Source organism: Arachis ipaensis, chromosome B2, assembly GCF_059453495.1.
Source record: "Arachis ipaensis isolate K30076 ecotype BB chromosome B2, ASM5945349v1, whole genome shotgun sequence".
NCBI classification, from domain to species: domain Eukaryota; kingdom Viridiplantae; phylum Streptophyta; class Magnoliopsida; order Fabales; family Fabaceae; genus Arachis; species Arachis ipaensis.
This window is the reverse complement of record NC_142437.1, coordinates 113,637,619-113,654,729: the sequence shown is the minus strand read 5'-3', so window position 1 is coordinate 113,654,729 and position 17,111 is coordinate 113,637,619. Positions and strand designations below refer to the sequence as shown.

The 17,111-nt window shown below is 29.2% G+C and overlaps 2 protein-coding genes across 2 annotated transcripts; one reads left to right on the top strand and one right to left on the bottom strand.

Annotated features, from left to right (window-relative positions):
* The first annotated feature begins 1,742 nt into the window (after positions 1 to 1,742).
* Positions 1,743 to 3,225, top strand: LOC148575275 (non-specific lipid-transfer protein 1-like). Its single transcript, XM_088503847.1, has 2 exons — positions 1,743 to 2,190; positions 2,939 to 3,225. The coding sequence occupies exons 1-2, from the start codon at positions 1,853 to 1,855 to the stop codon at positions 2,949 to 2,951; spliced, it is 351 nt and encodes a 116-aa protein (XP_088359973.1). The 5' UTR covers positions 1,743 to 1,852; the 3' UTR covers positions 2,952 to 3,225.
* Positions 3,226 to 10,889: 7,664 nt separating this feature from the next.
* On the bottom strand, positions 10,890 to 16,253 carry LOC107625866 (MACPF domain-containing protein CAD1). The gene is made up of 7 exons (XM_016328599.3): positions 15,427 to 16,253; positions 14,322 to 14,560; positions 14,037 to 14,232; positions 13,853 to 13,930; positions 13,178 to 13,361; positions 12,752 to 12,915; positions 10,890 to 11,812 (listed from the first exon to the last, which is right to left on the bottom strand). Exons 1-7 carry the CDS (start codon positions 15,682 to 15,684, stop codon positions 11,180 to 11,182), a joined length of 1,752 nt encoding a protein of 583 aa, XP_016184085.1. The 5' UTR covers positions 15,685 to 16,253; the 3' UTR covers positions 10,890 to 11,179.
* Between the last annotated feature and the right edge of the window lie 858 nt (positions 16,254 to 17,111).

Genomic DNA, 17,111 nt, shown 5'->3' with positions numbered 1-17,111 from the left:
AACCTACATTAACTTATGTCGGATATTTTTTTTATTAAATTAATAAAAAAATAAAAAATAGAAAAATAAAATTTAGGAAAATTAATACATATTGTGAATTAGAGACAAAAAAAAATGTACTCTTTTTATTATAAATTTTATATTTTTATTATTCATTCTCAATTTAATTAGAGTTATAAGTATGTACTCTTTTTATATTATTCCAACTAATGCATATCTTATCAATTGAAAATGGCTGGAAAGGAGAGAGAAAAAATCACCCTTAAAAATTGAAATTTATTATTAAAGTTTAAATTTGGAAAAAATAGGAACTGCCTATAAAATTTTTGAAAGGGATGGAAGGAAACACTAGAAGCGCGTAATTTAAAAGTAGACATCGTTTGATTTCGTTTGATTTCGCCACGGTGAGCATTGGGTCTGTGGTAATTGAGAGAGTCCAATTTAAATTGGCCACAGACAAACAAAAACGTGGGAAACTTTCGCACAATTTAACCACGAAAAAGTAAAACGTTGCAAGTGATTACGACGATCATGAAAATTTGCCACTACTTCTTGTTCGTGAGTATTTTTCCGTGGTAAACTACCGTGTTTCTGGTAGTGTAAGTTGGATATTTCTTGTCATCCTTTGGATTTGAAGAACTGGTTCTTGTATCATAGCAGAGAGCATCCGTTCAAGTTCTTTTCGGGACTTTGGTGGATATGGCGAGCAAGGAATAATGACATCTTTAATCCCGATGAAACTTGGCCTCCGGAAAAAGTGATTTGTCTGGCATTAACTTCAGAAAAGGAGCTTAGGAATATCTTTGAATTACAACGTATGTCCCTTCCCTCTACTCTAAATGGTTTTTGGAATCCCCCATCCATTGGTACTTTTAAGATTAATTGTGATGCTAGTTATTTTGGTTCGGGTGATAGTGTTGGTTTTGCTTGTGTTATTAGAGATTGTAATGGGAGCTGGCAAAGGGAGTGTTTGGGAATGATTGAGAGTAATAATATTCTTCAAGGAGAATTGTTTGCTATTTGGAGAGGATATCTCTTAGCTTGGGATGTGGGTCAACGAGATGTTATTTGTGAGACGGATTGTGTGGAAGCATTTAATCTTGTTACTCAAGATGGTTTTGGGTTTATTGATCCACTGGTGCTCAAAATAAGAGATATCATGCATTGGAATTGGCGGGTTGACTTTCGTTTGATTATGAGAGATGCAAACACGGTGGCAGATACTATGGCAAAGATGGCGATGAAGTTAAAACTTTCGCATGTGGAGTTTCTTTCACCTTGGGAGGAGTTTAAGAGTAGTCTTAAACGGGACTGTCCATCTATTTAGACAGTTCCTTGTTTTGTTTGTTTTGTTTTTCTTTGTTTAATTTATTTCAGTCACCAAAAAAAATTAATTCGAGTTGGTCGAGTAGTGAATTCACTTTTTCGTTTAAGCAAGCGTGAGATTTAAATCCCAACTTGTGCATGTAATGTTTCATTAGTTCTTGATAATAAACTTTTAAATAAAACTCATATCCACAACAAATTAATCAATGATTTATCGAACTGAAAAATACAACAAATTAATCGTTGACTTATCAAACTGAAAACACTGTAAACAATAAAAATAAATTAAATAAGATAATTTTGAATGGTAGTCTCTCTTTCCCCATTATTGATTTCTCCTATTCTTTTCACTAATTAACCACAGCACTCTCATAATCTCATGATCCCCCACTTCTATATAAAGAGAACACCTTGCACCACTTCAGGTCACCAAATTCAAGCTTTCAACACTCCAAAACACACTTAGCTTTTATTTCACATACATCACTACTTCTTCTTCTTCTTCTTCTTGTTCATATTATAATTAATGGCAAGCCTCAAGTTTGCATTTGTGATGCTTGTGTGCATGGCCATGGTGGGAGCACCAATGGTGAATGCCATATCATGTGGCCAAGTGAACAGTGCCCTAGCACCATGCATCCCTTTCCTCACAAAGGGTGGAGCTCCTCCTCCGGCTTGTTGCAGCGGAGTTAGAGGCCTTCTCGGTGCTTTAAGAACCACCGCAGACCGCCAGGCCGCCTGTAACTGCCTCAAAGCCGCTGCCGGTTCCCTTCGTGGCCTCAACCAAGGCAACGCCGCCGCCCTCCCTGGAAGATGCGGTGTCAGCATTCCTTACAAGATCAGCACCTCCACCAACTGTGCTACGTATGTTTCTAACTTTCACTCTCTTTCCTTTTTTATTTATTTCTTAATTTTTGGTTTTCAAACATATCTAATGCAACCTTCAATAATTAGTATTACTATTAATGTTAACTCTTAACCGTCAGCAACTTTTAGTAATTTTACTTAGCATTTAATCGGTGTAAATATCAAATTATTTTTAATAAATAAATTTTATTAATTTATGAAAATAAATTTTAATAAATATATATGAGTATAAATTATATTGATTTAAAATATAATATAATAATTTTGCCCGTGGATTATTTATTTAAGGACAAATAGTTAGCTATCGGTGCTCTCTTCTCTTTTATTCTAATCTTGCTATATCATGCTTATAATAAGTGTATTAATATTTCTTATAATATGTCTAATCCTTTTAATAAAAAATTGGATTATATAAATTACCTGCTAGTTTTTTTCTCAAATTTTTAATCAGGTTTCATTATAGTTTGAAAGTTTATTTGTAATTAAATTTTTGTATTAGATAAAATTTTTAATTAAGTTCTCTTTAATTTTTTGTTAAAAAAATTATAATATTTTTGGAATATATTTTTTATTGTTATTCATTGTTATGCTGTTACAATATGTTTATTTTAGGATTTTCTCACTATGAAAACTAATTTGAAGATGTTAATAAACACATATATTTAAGAAAAAATAAATCAACTATTATTTTGGACATGTAAAATTAAATATCTTAATTCATTTTTTTGATGTTGCGATGTTACAGCATTAAGTTCTGAGGAGAGGAAGACGAAGAAGGTGGCTCTAGCCAGCACTGGACACAAGTAGTTATGTGAAAGCAGCTTATATTAATTATTAACTAATGAGAATAAAAATGAGGGTGATGATGAGGGCTATATACATATACCCCTCTCCTCTTGTAGTCTTTGTATGAGGTGGGAATGGATTCTCTTATTTTTTTTTTTTTTTTTTTGGTTATGCATATGGAGTTGTTACTTGTTTCAACTTCCACACTACCTACAGCAATCAATGAAGCTGCTTTTATTTGGTTAATTAAGTCTCCTAGGCTTTCTACCTCTCTTCCCTATTTTTGAGTTCATGACAATTAGAAGTGTTAAGTAAACAAAACTCATTAACAATAAAAAATATATATTTTAAATAACACACTCATTTAAATTTTTTTTTAAAGTGATAATATTAGTAAAATAATAAAATAATATTTTAATCACTTTTAAATTTGTAATATTTATTATCTATGAGTTTCAATATCTTAATTTAATAGTGATTAATAATTTATTTTTTTTTCTAAACTGACAATACAATTTTAGAAGAGTCAGATCCTATTTCAAAGAGTCTGCAATCATATTCTATAATAACCTAATATATATATTTTTTTCATTATAATGATTGATTCAATTAATTACATCACATATCAAGGCTCAGATTTTGTGGTTATATTAAAAAATATTTTCATTTATATTATTTTCTATTGATTATTATATCTATAATTATTCAATTTTTGCAAATAAAAATTACAATTTTCAAAGCACAACCCACATAAAACATTTTAAAATATTAAAATCAAACATTACAAATCTTGAAAGTATACATTCATAATACAAATTCACCTATATTTAGTGAAAGATGAAATTGATTATATTCTCAAGAGACACGATAACATTAATATAAGTAGATGTCGGTGGAAAAAACTGCAGCAGCAGACTAAATGAACTAGGTGCGACTTAAAGTAAGACAGATAATTGCAATCGGATAACGGAGCATTTTAAACAAACCGTATTAATTTAAACAAATCAACTATTGTTTGTTTGATTAATATATCTCAATTTAGATATTTTAATGTGAATATTTAAAGTGGTCTATGTATTTTTTTTATAGTATTAGATAGAAAAATATTTGTTAAAATGAATATTTCCATTATAATAATTTTTTTTCAATTGTTATATTTTTATGTTAGTCATATAAATTTTTTGAAAGTATAAGATAATAAAATAGGTTGACTTTAATATCATTAAAAGCTAAATTTAATGGTTTAAATAAGCACCACTAATCTATTCTATCATATAAATGGGTTTACGGTAAATTAATTATAGCAACTAATTAATTTAATTATATATTTAAATATCACACAATTTATTATAATTTATATCAAACAATTAATTGTTAAAGTGTTTCCCAATTTATTTCTTTTAATTCATTAAATACAATTCATTACAATAAATTAATTATATTAACTAATTAATTCGATTAAATATTTAAATATCACATAATTTATTATAATTTATATCAATTAATTAATTATAATTTATTATATCGATTATTTTAATTTGTTAATTTATAAGGTGCATATTAAAATAGATAATTTATTTATTCTAATTCAATATAATAAGCACGTATTAATTTATTTAAGAAAATCAGTGTCTCCTAAAAGAGTATTTCTCTATTTATCTTTTTAATTCATTAAATTTAATCAACTATTTCTTGATTTATTTTTTTGAATTCAATAAGTTAAATCAAATCAATTATACAATTATTTATATTAACTAATTAATTTAATTAATTCTTAAAAATATTTTTATTTGATTTATTTTATTTATTTAAATATATTAATTATAACTAATCCATTATTTAATTTTATTAGAAAAAATATTAAATTCTATTTCTAATATAAAAATATTAAATTTCATTCCTTCTATTTTTATTTTATTATTATAAAAGGTCATATATATTAGAAGAGGATCTCATTTTTTTATCAATGACTCTTTTATTTGGTAGTTTTTATAACAATTTTTTTTTCTGAGACATCGTGGTAAGAGGACAATTATCGACTTATGGTGGATACAAGCCGCTAGACCCTCCAACTCCCATTCGGAGCTATATATAATATGTTAACAATGAAGTATTCGTGGACCATAGTTGACAAGTTCTCAAGTTGGAGTTTATGAAAAGTTTGTTCCTGACAATTTTAACATGGACTATGAACACTGAAAATGTGTTGTGATAGAAATTCAATGACCAAATATTCAAAATGTTATGGATATAAGATCAATCTACAGAGGATAAGAAAAATCACTTTTAAAATGTTAATCCAAATTATATAAATTTATCGTTGTCATTATCTTTGTTTTATAATTATTTTTTGATCTCCAGGTTTACTGCAGCTATAAAAGAATTGAATATTTAGATCATGAATATGGTTAGTTTCAGTAGATACTCCAGATACACTTCCTATTATATATGAACGCGGTCTTTTTGGCATGTATTACAATTTGTGTAAATCATTTAGCCATTATCCTAAGTCCTATGATTTTCTCCATGTAGATTATCTGTTTTCAAGACTCAAGAAAATGTGTGTATAATTATTTTATTTCTTATTTATCAAAACCAATAGTTTGTCAGATTATATCAACAGACAATAATTATCTGTGTCATTTGCTAATATATTTATTGGTCTATTAGATGTAATGTTCAAGTTGTTGTGGCTGAGATTGATTAAATTCTGAGACTCGAAAATACACTTATTGTTCGAGACACTGCTGAGGTAATTAATGAGCTTGAGAGCATGGTGAAGTCTATGAATTGGGAGTTTTGCATCACTTACACTAAAGAAAATGAGGACTTTTTAGGTGTTAAAAAATTTACGTGGCGGCCTACAAAGATTGTGATACTCGAATATGTTGTTTGATTGATAGAATGGATATGTGAATTTTGAATTATGACTTAGAAAAATTCTTGTGTAATTGTACTTCCACATTTATCTATGTATCATAGTAGTTAGACATTCATGTATTTAGCTTTTTTTTTTCCTATTTGGTTATTGATTTCGATCTTCATTTAGAGATTGGTGTATTTTGCTATAACATGGTGATATAGATAAAGAAATTTCATCATATTCTTAAAAATGTAGAGGTCCTCGCCATAGAAGCCAAATAATTAAAATTATGGACTGTTGTATAATAAAGTAGATAGTATTTATGTAATTGAATATTTCTAAAAAAATAATATATTGAGAAACATAAACTAAAAAAGTTAGAAGAATTAATATTATTAGTATATATAGAAATTAAAAAAAATTATTAAATTATATAGTTTAAAAATAAGGCCATTTCAATTTATAGTTAAATTTATATTTGTAATCCAAATTTATCAATAGTTTATAATATGATTTCACAAATGTGATATTAGTCATTGTTATATATACGAAAAATGTGACTCATTTAGTATTTAAACATTTATTTTTTATTAATATTATTATAATAAGATACATATAATTTATGAGAATGATATAACTTGGACTTTGGTTATCTAAGAATTGACTAAGTGGCTGGTATAATTCTATGTCACGAACCGACGAATGCTAGCAATTGGAATGATAAAAAAAAATAGCCAAATAGATATTTGTAGGGATTAATCGCAATTTAGGATTTAATAAAAATATGTCAAATTTTTATGGGTGAGATTGTGGGAACCTATCCACATAAAATGGATAGGGACGGAGACATAGTTACCCCCTCGTTAAGACCTGTTAAAACAACGCGAATATAAAATTACCGATTTTTTCTAATATATATATTTTTGAATTTAGTGACCTTAATTCTTGCCTCAATTCGAACACTTTTTTTCTAGGCATATCCTTAATCTTGATTTTGAATCTTTCTCTCTCTAACTCACATTCTCTGTCTCTTAAATTTGTCCCTACATCGCTCCGTTTCGTTATAAAAAATTATGTTATGTAATTTGTTGGAAGATGTTTTTATATTTTTTTAAAATGTTATTATAAATTGTGTTGAATTATATTAAATTAATTATTTTATGATTATTATTATATTATGATTTTTTTATTTAAAAAAATTAAAAAAATATCTATAAATAACTGTGGGTATCTGCATTCCTTAAGGGGGATAATTAAAGAGGGACTTGCGACGAAAATGGAGAGGGGGTCGAGGGTTTTTTTTTTTAAATAGGAGCAAAGGACGGAAATGAAAGTCTGCCACGTTCACGTGAGCATCCATTCTTTAACTAACAACGAAAATTCAATTTGAGTCGATTTAAGATGGGACACGTGGGCTTTATCTGCATTGAGTTCCAAGATAATGAACCTAACTTAAATTTGAAATCCGAACAATGGATCTAAGTTGATCTTACTCACTTGAGTTAATGTTTTAAATTATTGTTACAAAACATACTATACTATTAAATATTATTACATTTGATATATATAAAAGTTAAATATGCTTACAAGAGATTTTTTAATCAAATTAAAAAACTTTAATTATATTTTTTCTCTTTTAGTCTAAATATTATTTACTAACGTAATAAAACAAACAAACAAATAATAATAATAATAATAATAATAATAATAATAATAATAACTCACATAATAGTTAAAATGTCATTGTAATATATACATAATACTACATATATTAAAGATGATTATATATAAAAAAATATATTTTTAATAAAGTTAATTTATGTGTAAAATAAGTTTTATAACATATGATTTATTACATAATTTTTTCTCATTTTATATTATTAATATACGAAATAAGCAATTCAAGCATTATCTAGGACAATAAATATAATATAAATATTTATTTATTTATTAGTATTAAAAAATATATAAACAGTAGAAATATGATTTTTTTAGTGAAAAAATAATAATAATAGTTATTAATTAAGTTAATTACGTAATAAAAAATTATGAATAATTTTTTAAATAATAATAAAAGAATAAGATCACTATTTTTATATATTATAATATTTATAAAAAAAATTGGATAATAAATCAATTCTCAATAAATTATATATTAATCCTATCAAAAAAATAAATAAATTATACATTAGATATTATTATTTGTGTACTAATATATATATATATATATATATATATATATATATATATATATATATTATTGATTATTAAGTTATAATTAATTTTTAACCCAATTATCATTAATTAAAATTTAAATGATTGAAATTATTAAATACCGAATATTTTGCACTTAACTAATTTTGTTTTTGTTATTAAAATTTAAAAAAGGTGAATTGTTAATTAATTTTAAAGTTAAATTTAAATTTGTATAAAAAATTATTTTTAATTTAATTTTATTGACCAAAATTAATTTTAAAATAAAAAATTATTTTATACATCATATTATAAGATAGTGTTGTCATTTATTTTTTTAACGGTAATTATTGCCAAATAAACTGGTATAAAATAGAAGAAAAATATATTTACCAATTTAGAAATAATAATTATTTTAATAGAATAAATTATATATATTGAATACCAAAGTTATTATGTTTTTTTTTTCATACAAATTAATACTCAACGATAGTGTTTTAGTAATATTACTAAGGAATATTAGTCAATCTAATAGCTTTTGTAAAGAAATAAGTCTATATATAAGTTTGAAAACTTGAAAATCATGTCATAAAATGTGAAATATTAACTGGTAACAATGTTGATCATATTGTTTTGACTTCATGAATGCATATGATACCAATAAATAAAGTTGTCACATTTAAATTTCAACAAAGACAAGTCTCCACAAGTATTGCTATCAATGATAATTGTTCTATTTTCAGGATAAATACTATTTTTTCCACTGTATTTTCCAACTCGGCAAGTCGAGAACTAATCCACCACGGATTGAAACTCCATTTATTAAGGGTCTGTTACTAGCCAATGAGTTGTTATATACATAAGCCAGATTCAAAAATACTTTCACAAGTAGAAGAGTGAGATAACTACTCAACCAACTCAAATTAATTAAAATAAATACTAATTATTTTTAATATTTTTAACATTAAAAATCGTTAACCTTTGATTTTAATTATAACTTTATAAAATATTTATAGTAATAATTGTTATATATATTTTTTGTTAATTGTTATTTTTATTAATTATTTCGTGGACTGCATGAGAACATTGTCAAATAAAATAGTATAAGAAATTAAAAGAAAATGTATTTAGCAAATAATAATTTATTTTACAATAGAATAAATTATATATCGAATAACAAAAATCGTTATTGGTTTCTCTTTCCACAAACTAATACTCCACGATGGTGTTCCAGTAATGTTATTAAGGAATATTAACTAACTTAATAGCTTTTATAATGGCATAAGTCTGAGTTTCAAAATTTGAAAATTATGTCATAGAATGTGAAATTTTAACAGTAACAATATTGATGATATTCTTTTGACTTCAAGAATGAATATGATGCTAACAAATAAAATTATCGCAGATAAATTCCAACAAAAACAAATCTCCATAAATATTGTTATTAATGAAAAATTATTCTACTTTAAAAAAATTTTTTTTTTCTATGGTGTTTTTTTGTTATATAGATTTTCTGTTTTGGTAGCTACTAGCTAGAAACAAGAATAGCAGTGTTTAACAAAAGAGACTATCGATAAAAGATCAAAAAGCAAAATTTTTAAAGTCAAAACAAAACAAAGAAAAATATAGGAACTAAGACAAAAACTAAAAGTACACCTTTTTTCATAATGGATGAAAAATTGTTTAATCCTAAAAAATATGTTTTGAAAATAATCTAATTAGGTGTTCAATTGCCCGGTTTCTGTTATCTGAAAGAAATTGGTTCTATTGTTAGAAACAAACCGAACCAATCCAACTTGTTAGGTTTGGTTTGGATCTTTGAATTCATCAACCCAATCTGATACACTAGCCCCATATATTGTTTTCACTCTAAAATAGTAAAATCTGTTACAAGTTACAACCCTAACCAGTAACCACTAACCACCAACTCAGAATCTGAACCCCCAATTCCTCCTCATATCAATATATCATCTAGACATCAACCGCATTTGTTGAATATTGAATTGAATAAGTATTTTGTTGATACAGTTAAGGAAATATCCACAAAACAAAAGATAATAATAATAATAATAATAATAATAATAATAATAATAATAATCTGAATCTAATATTTTATTAATATAACACTACATAAATAAATATATGTGCACAACTTTTTATACTAATTAGTCAACTATGCACAAAAATGTGATAAGACACAACATGGAATATTCAAACATATATATTTAATTTTTTATAAAACACAAAGACATGACATATACATAAAATATAAAATATTTTTTTAGATAAATTATAATAATATTTTATTCATATTAAAATATAAATTAATATTTTAACTATTTTAAATGTCTTTTATAATTATATAAAGGTGAATGTTATGATGCCTATCACATTGTACCTAAGTTATTAAAAAGGATAAATAAATAATATTTAATAAATTTTATATGATTTACTTTTTACTTTAAACATTTTATTTTTTACTTTAAAAAGTAAGTTAGGCAATTTAGACACCATAACAAAAGTATCATAAAACTCACCTTATATAAAATATTTAAAATAATTTTTATTAGTAAATGATAATATATATACTATTTATGAACCCATTTCAAAAATATAAATTAAAAATAAAATTAGACACGACTACATGTGATAGTATTTAAGTATATCTAAACGTATTCAAAAAAATATTTTGTAATTTTTTATTAAGATACTGTTAGACAAAGAAAACAAGCGTATGGAACAAATATCCAATAAGTGTTGTATTCAAAATATATCTAATATGCGAACATGACACCTCAACAAAATGTCCCACTTTATGGTAGGTATAAATTATAATAAATGAAGTCCATAAGGATAGCAACATTTTCAATTCTCTTTTGTATTGTAAGCACATAATATGATCATTGATCTAATAATGGAGCTACTAGTGTGGGAACAAGTTCCAAATCCTATAAACATGACCATTTATATAAGCAGCAATAGCAAAAGAAACAAAGCATTTGCCACCACTAACCCCATAATTAAGCTTCCTACTCATCTCTCAGGTCATCATCAAACCATAATAAAATGTTTTCTACTAATTTAGCACATAAAAAACACTGCACATCACCATACAAACAAACAAAAAAACATGGACAGTGAAAATCAGTAATTTAGCAATGAATATTTAACCCTCAAAACAATTTTCCCTTTCTCAACACCAAGCTTTCCACCAGTAACTAACCAATGCCCTGGAGGATCTTGAGGTCCCTTGCTCATTTCGGACAAGTCGACATACTTCATCAACTTGTTCCCCACGACGTTTTCTCTAGAACCAGAACTTGAGTTGTCAGGACTAGAACTGTCCCCGGAAGTTGAGATTTTCGATGACTTGATCGGGGTGTGATCCCATAGTGATCTACGGATCGTGCAGCCGGGTAACCTAGAATACAAGAGTTTCATGTACAATACATTCCGGGGTCCGAAATCCCATACTCCAAGCTGTGCTCCAGTAACTATGTACACACCAGAGGAGTCTCCTATAAAGGTTTCTGGGTTCTCAATCGGCGCAGTGCTCACATGAGAAAAGTTCTTCCACTTAACAGGCTCGAACCACCGGCTATCTTGTTCCTCAGGTCCTTGCCACTTGGGAGCACCGATAGCTACATGGTTGTCCCAATACGGCTGAAGGATCTTCGGAAGGGATACCAAGTGTTGAAGATGAACAGAGAGCCGATTCTGCTTATTTCCTTCTAGACAAAGCCGTAAGCCAGTTACCAGCCTACGTCCAACCGTAATCTGCATTCAAACAGAACCACCATGTTCAGATTTAAAGGAAATTTTACAACTTGGTCTTTTTACAAAGGCAACAAAGAAGATATTGATTTTTTTTTTAAACTAACTTTTTCAAAAAACATTATTTCTTTTAATTGAAATTCTGATAATTTTGTAGAATTTATACAAATATATAAAATGTAAATTTTTTTTCAAGAAAAAGCTAAAGCACACATCCAGGCTCACCAAATACCCAAACGAGATAAAACTGCTAAGAACAATACACAAGATATCAAGTAATGTTCACAAGAAGATATCAACTGATGAAAAAGTGAAAGAAGAAAAATACCACAAATATCGGTAGTTAGTGTCTTCAACTGTTGTGAATTGGATTCATATTTATTTCCTTTCAAGGCTAGACAGCGAATATGCATAATCCAATTTCAACAATTAAAGCTGCCGCGTTGAGAACGACAGAAAAAAGACGTACAAGCTGCCTCAAATTCATGCCAAAATAAAATTATGAAAGTAGAGTCGTCTTAGATTTTATAAGGATTGCTACAAGTAGTTGGACTTTGTGGGACAAGGCTTTGTTGTTGTTTGTTGTTGTTGCTACAAGTAGTTGGACTTTAATAGCCCCAACACGAGTTTCAATTGTGGATAAAAAGTGCACAGTCAACATAACTAAAATTAGAGGAATCACTTTATCCATATATCGAAATGAGAACTCCACATCACTTAGGAACCAACTCATTACCATCAGATTTGAAGACATTTGGTAAAGGCACAAGCATCTTAGGTCTTAAAACTATATATGTTCCCTAATACATTCCGAAGTCAGAAAACACGAAACAAGAAGTGTTCACATTACCCCAGAAAATGGGATCATTGACAAAGGTTCAGAAGTCTCAATGTGAAGTAAAACATCACAAATTTGAAAAATTATTTTATTTTATTTTTTACCTGCTCTTGACTGACATAAAGCTTCTGGCCCATTATGCTGAATTGTAAAGATGGGCATACAGGTTCCTTCCGTTGGTGACCTGGAATCCTGTCCCGTAGAGGAGCCCAAACGCGAGGAATCTGAAACTCTAGGAAATACCTAAGTTCTTCAATAGGAGGCTTATCTGAGCACAAAATTCAAGGGGAAAGCTATATTAGATCATACTCTTAGTAGCCGAAAAAGAGTATCTAAAACAACTTGAGAGAAATACTTGCATGCTCGTAGAGTACAATTAATACGTATTCCAAAAAAATTCATAACCATTCATTTCTTTCACTTTTATATGATTTTTAAACTTTACATATGAAATTGAGTGGGAGATGTTTTTGGAACATGGATTAAATGTTCTCCATAAGCATTTGAGTATTTTAGAATTCGATACTTACATTCAAGATAAAGATTAATAGCACGAGTCAAATGCTCCTTGCCGGGTATTTCATCAAGGGGATTTGTTATAGGACAAAAAGTCATCTCAATGATATCTGGGGAGGACTCAACAGTTTTTATCCATTTGATGTGGTTTTGTTCCAAATCATCTCCTCCTCTTCTTCTAAAAATAACCGTGACATCCTAACCACATGCATTTGAATAAGTTAGAATGTTGGCCTTCTATTATCCATCAATTACTAATTAAATAAAAAATTGAACAAATTATTCTTGATCAGAGAGGGAGTATTTGGTACTCATATCCATTATCCATTCATCATAGGAAATTATTAAATGCTTAGTTTTATTTTCTTTCTATGTCAAGAAAGTCTAGGAATTCATTAAAGGATGGCGAAACGAAAAATTGGGTTCGCTCATGAGGGGGAATGAGGAAATAACCGTAACAGATGTATATTTATTCATAGATGGTGCAGAAACCAAGATTTGTGTACTTCGATGCCTAAGGATACAATAGATTAGCAAAGTCATCATAAGACTCTACCCACACTTCTTTGGTTCTCAAAAAGTTTACTCCAAAATTAGAAAATCAGTTCCTCAGAAAAAGTTTAATGATTTTGGTTAGTATTGCAAAAATTATCTTATGAACATAACATAACATAACATATATTGCATACTTCTTTGCCGCTAGGATATGTTGCAGTCGTAGGTTGAGGGTAAATCCCTTGGCTATTGAAGGAAAAAGGATCAATACCCTGCAAAACATGTAATTAAAATAAAATAATATCATATATTACTTGCTATGATGAACCCAAAACATATCAATTTACTCAAGAAAAAGTGGAAATAAAGTGAACTAGCCTTATCCTTGGATTTTGTTTGACCTGAACTTGTATGGCTATTGATGTCAGAGAACCTCTGATTTCCAATTTCTTGAATATAGTTCTTTATCTCCAACTTTGACAATGGTGAACTATGGTGTTGTTTAACATAAATAACATCTTTACCACCAATAGTTATCGAAGTAATTACATGAGTCCCGAAATTTTCAATAAAGCTGCCAAAATGGAACCAAAAGTCAAGGAAAATCCATAGATAGATATTATGCTTGTTACAGCGTTCAGTGGATAACTTGTATAAACATACCTTGCCAAGGATGGCGGATCCCAACTAACCGGTACAACCCTTTTGACATTTTGTTGCAATGTTAAGTGGGATTTTTTAAGCTGAACCTTTGCAAGGGGAATGTAAAATCCATCTGAGGACAAGGTTTTTGTAGCCGCAGCATCAATAAGTTTTGAACCAGTGAAGCTAAATGCGGAATTAAAGCTCCCAATAGCAAAGCTCCCTGATACATTTGCCTTATTGTTGAAATATTCAACCATCTGTGGTCAAGTTACAAAAAGACTACCATAAATGTTTTAAAACATGCCCCGCCAAAAGCAACACAATTTAGAGTAAGAAATGACAGTAGTAAGCGTAATTTAGATATTTGAGGCAAACAAGAAAACCATGTAAAGTAGAAACATTCTCAGCTAGTATCTTAGGCCGAATTTAATAACCGTTTTAAGATAGAAATATAGAGGCAGTGGGAGACCAAATCTATCTGGAGAAATCGGCAGATATAAAAACAAACAAAATGTCTCTGAAGGAAAAAAATTTTGCCAATTTCTATCCACGCAATAAATGAGGACAATGGCGACAATAACAGAGGCACAACTCTTCTGTGGTGCGGCCCTTCCCCGGACTTTGCGTTAATGCAGGCTGCCCTCTATCTCTATTGCCTCTATATTTGCTGTTCTGAAACACATATTAAACTCAGCCTTAAATTTAATCCTAATGCTAAATTTGGCTATCTAGCCTAAGATTGATCCTAGCTCAGTTTGCTTCGATATGCAAGATTCATATCCAAATAATTGACAAATGCACAGCTCAAGCACAAATTTGTAACTCTCATCACCGCAAAACCCATTAGGGGGCATGAAAAAACCACAAAAAATATGAAGAATACTAATTCAGGGGTTTTCATTACATTAGAGCTTCCTCCAGAATCATATATCATATATCAAAACATAATATTAAAACGATTACATGTAATTGACAATCTTAGGACACTAAATTACATCCAAATCCAATTAAAGAGCACTTTCTTTTGATCAAGTCAACACAAACATTTTCACAAACACGTAAGAAGCATAACAACAACACATCTATAATTATAGAAAAATTCTCAAATCTAGAAAAAGTTTACCTCTTGGAAACTATACACTCCAGAATTCTGACGCTCTATGGGTTCCTGAGAGCATCCAATGTCCCTGGAAACATTCTCAACAACAACATCATCGTACAAGCACATGTCCCTTGGGTGTTCCTCATCAACCTCAACTACCCTAGACCCTGAAACCCCTTTACAATAAAGCAACCTCGTATCAAAGTTCACATCAAAACCTCTTCCTAATGCTTGCAAAGCATTGGTAGCAGTGTGAATTGCTGCTACATGCTCCCCCATATCTCATCCAAAAAAAAAATCCCCAATTTTCAATACAGTACTTGACGGGTGGAAAAATCTCAGAAATCGAAGGGAATTAGAACGACCCAGATGAAGAAATTACACGAAACCCTCATGAAAGTACACAACTTTAACGTTTTGAGCTATGTGGGCATGTAGCTCAATGAACCAAACATCATATGCCCAGTCTAACTCCAAACGAGTTGACTCAGTAAAAAAAAAAAAACTCGATTCAACCACCACCCTCCTTTTCTTCTCGTTTCTGAAGATGGAAATGGATCTCAAAGCGATGAAGATTTTATCCAAAATCTGGTTTTTTGGCTTTTTTTTGGGATGGTGCTACAGCTACTTTCTTCTGATACCTGTGTCAGTGTTTATTTCTCTCTCTCTCTCTCTCTCTCTCTCTCTCTGTAAAACTAAAACCAAGTATCTACATTGACATAATCGTACGATGTAGGGAAAGTAGTTGTTTTTCTAGTTTTCTACCTTTGGGAGACTCTGATTTTTAGTTTTGTGGAGAGATGAATTTGGGGTTTTGTTTGTTTGTTTGTACAAAGAGGCATTGACTTGAGTTTCAGAAGTCTCATGCATTTTTACTTTTCAGATCAAATCAGAAGCGTTTGCTTGTTCTTTTGCCTAAAATCTTGACCGTCCATTCCTTAGTCCAAACACGTGTGCTTATGGTCCAAGTCTTCTTCCAAGATTCTAAATTTTGTTTTTATAGTTCACTTATTTAATTAATAAATTAAATGTTATCAATGTTTGGAAACTTAACTTGATTTCAACTAGTCTGAATTATTAGATGTCTTTCTAGCCAGGAATCGGTTATACGTTGTATTCGGGATTGTCCAAAAGCTCAGCTTGTCTGGCAAAGGTTGGATATTCCTTGTCATCCTTTGGATTTGAAGAATTGGTTCTTGTATCATAGCAGAGAGCACCCGTTCAAATTCTTTTCGGGACTTTGGTGGATATGGCGAGCAAGGAATAACGACATCTTTAATCCCCATGAAACTTGGCCTCCGAAAAAAGTCATTTGTCTGGCATTAACTTCAGAAAAGGAGCTTAGAAATATTTTTGAATTACAACGTATGTCCCTTTCCTCTACTCTAAATGGTTTTTGGAATCCCCCATCCATTGGTACTTTTAAGATTAATTGTGATGCTAGTTATTTTGGTTCGAGTGATAGTGTTGGTTTTGCTTGTGTTATTAGAGATTGTAATGGGAGCTGGCAAAGGGGGTGTTTGGGAATGATTGAGAGTAATAGTATTCTTCAAGGAGAATTGTTTGCTATTTGGAGAGGATATCTCTTAGCTTGGGATGTGGGTCAACGAGATGTTATTTGTGAGACAGATTGTGTGGAAGCATTTAATCTTGTTACTCAAGATGGTTTTGAGTTTATTGATCCACTGGTGCTCAAAATAAGAGAT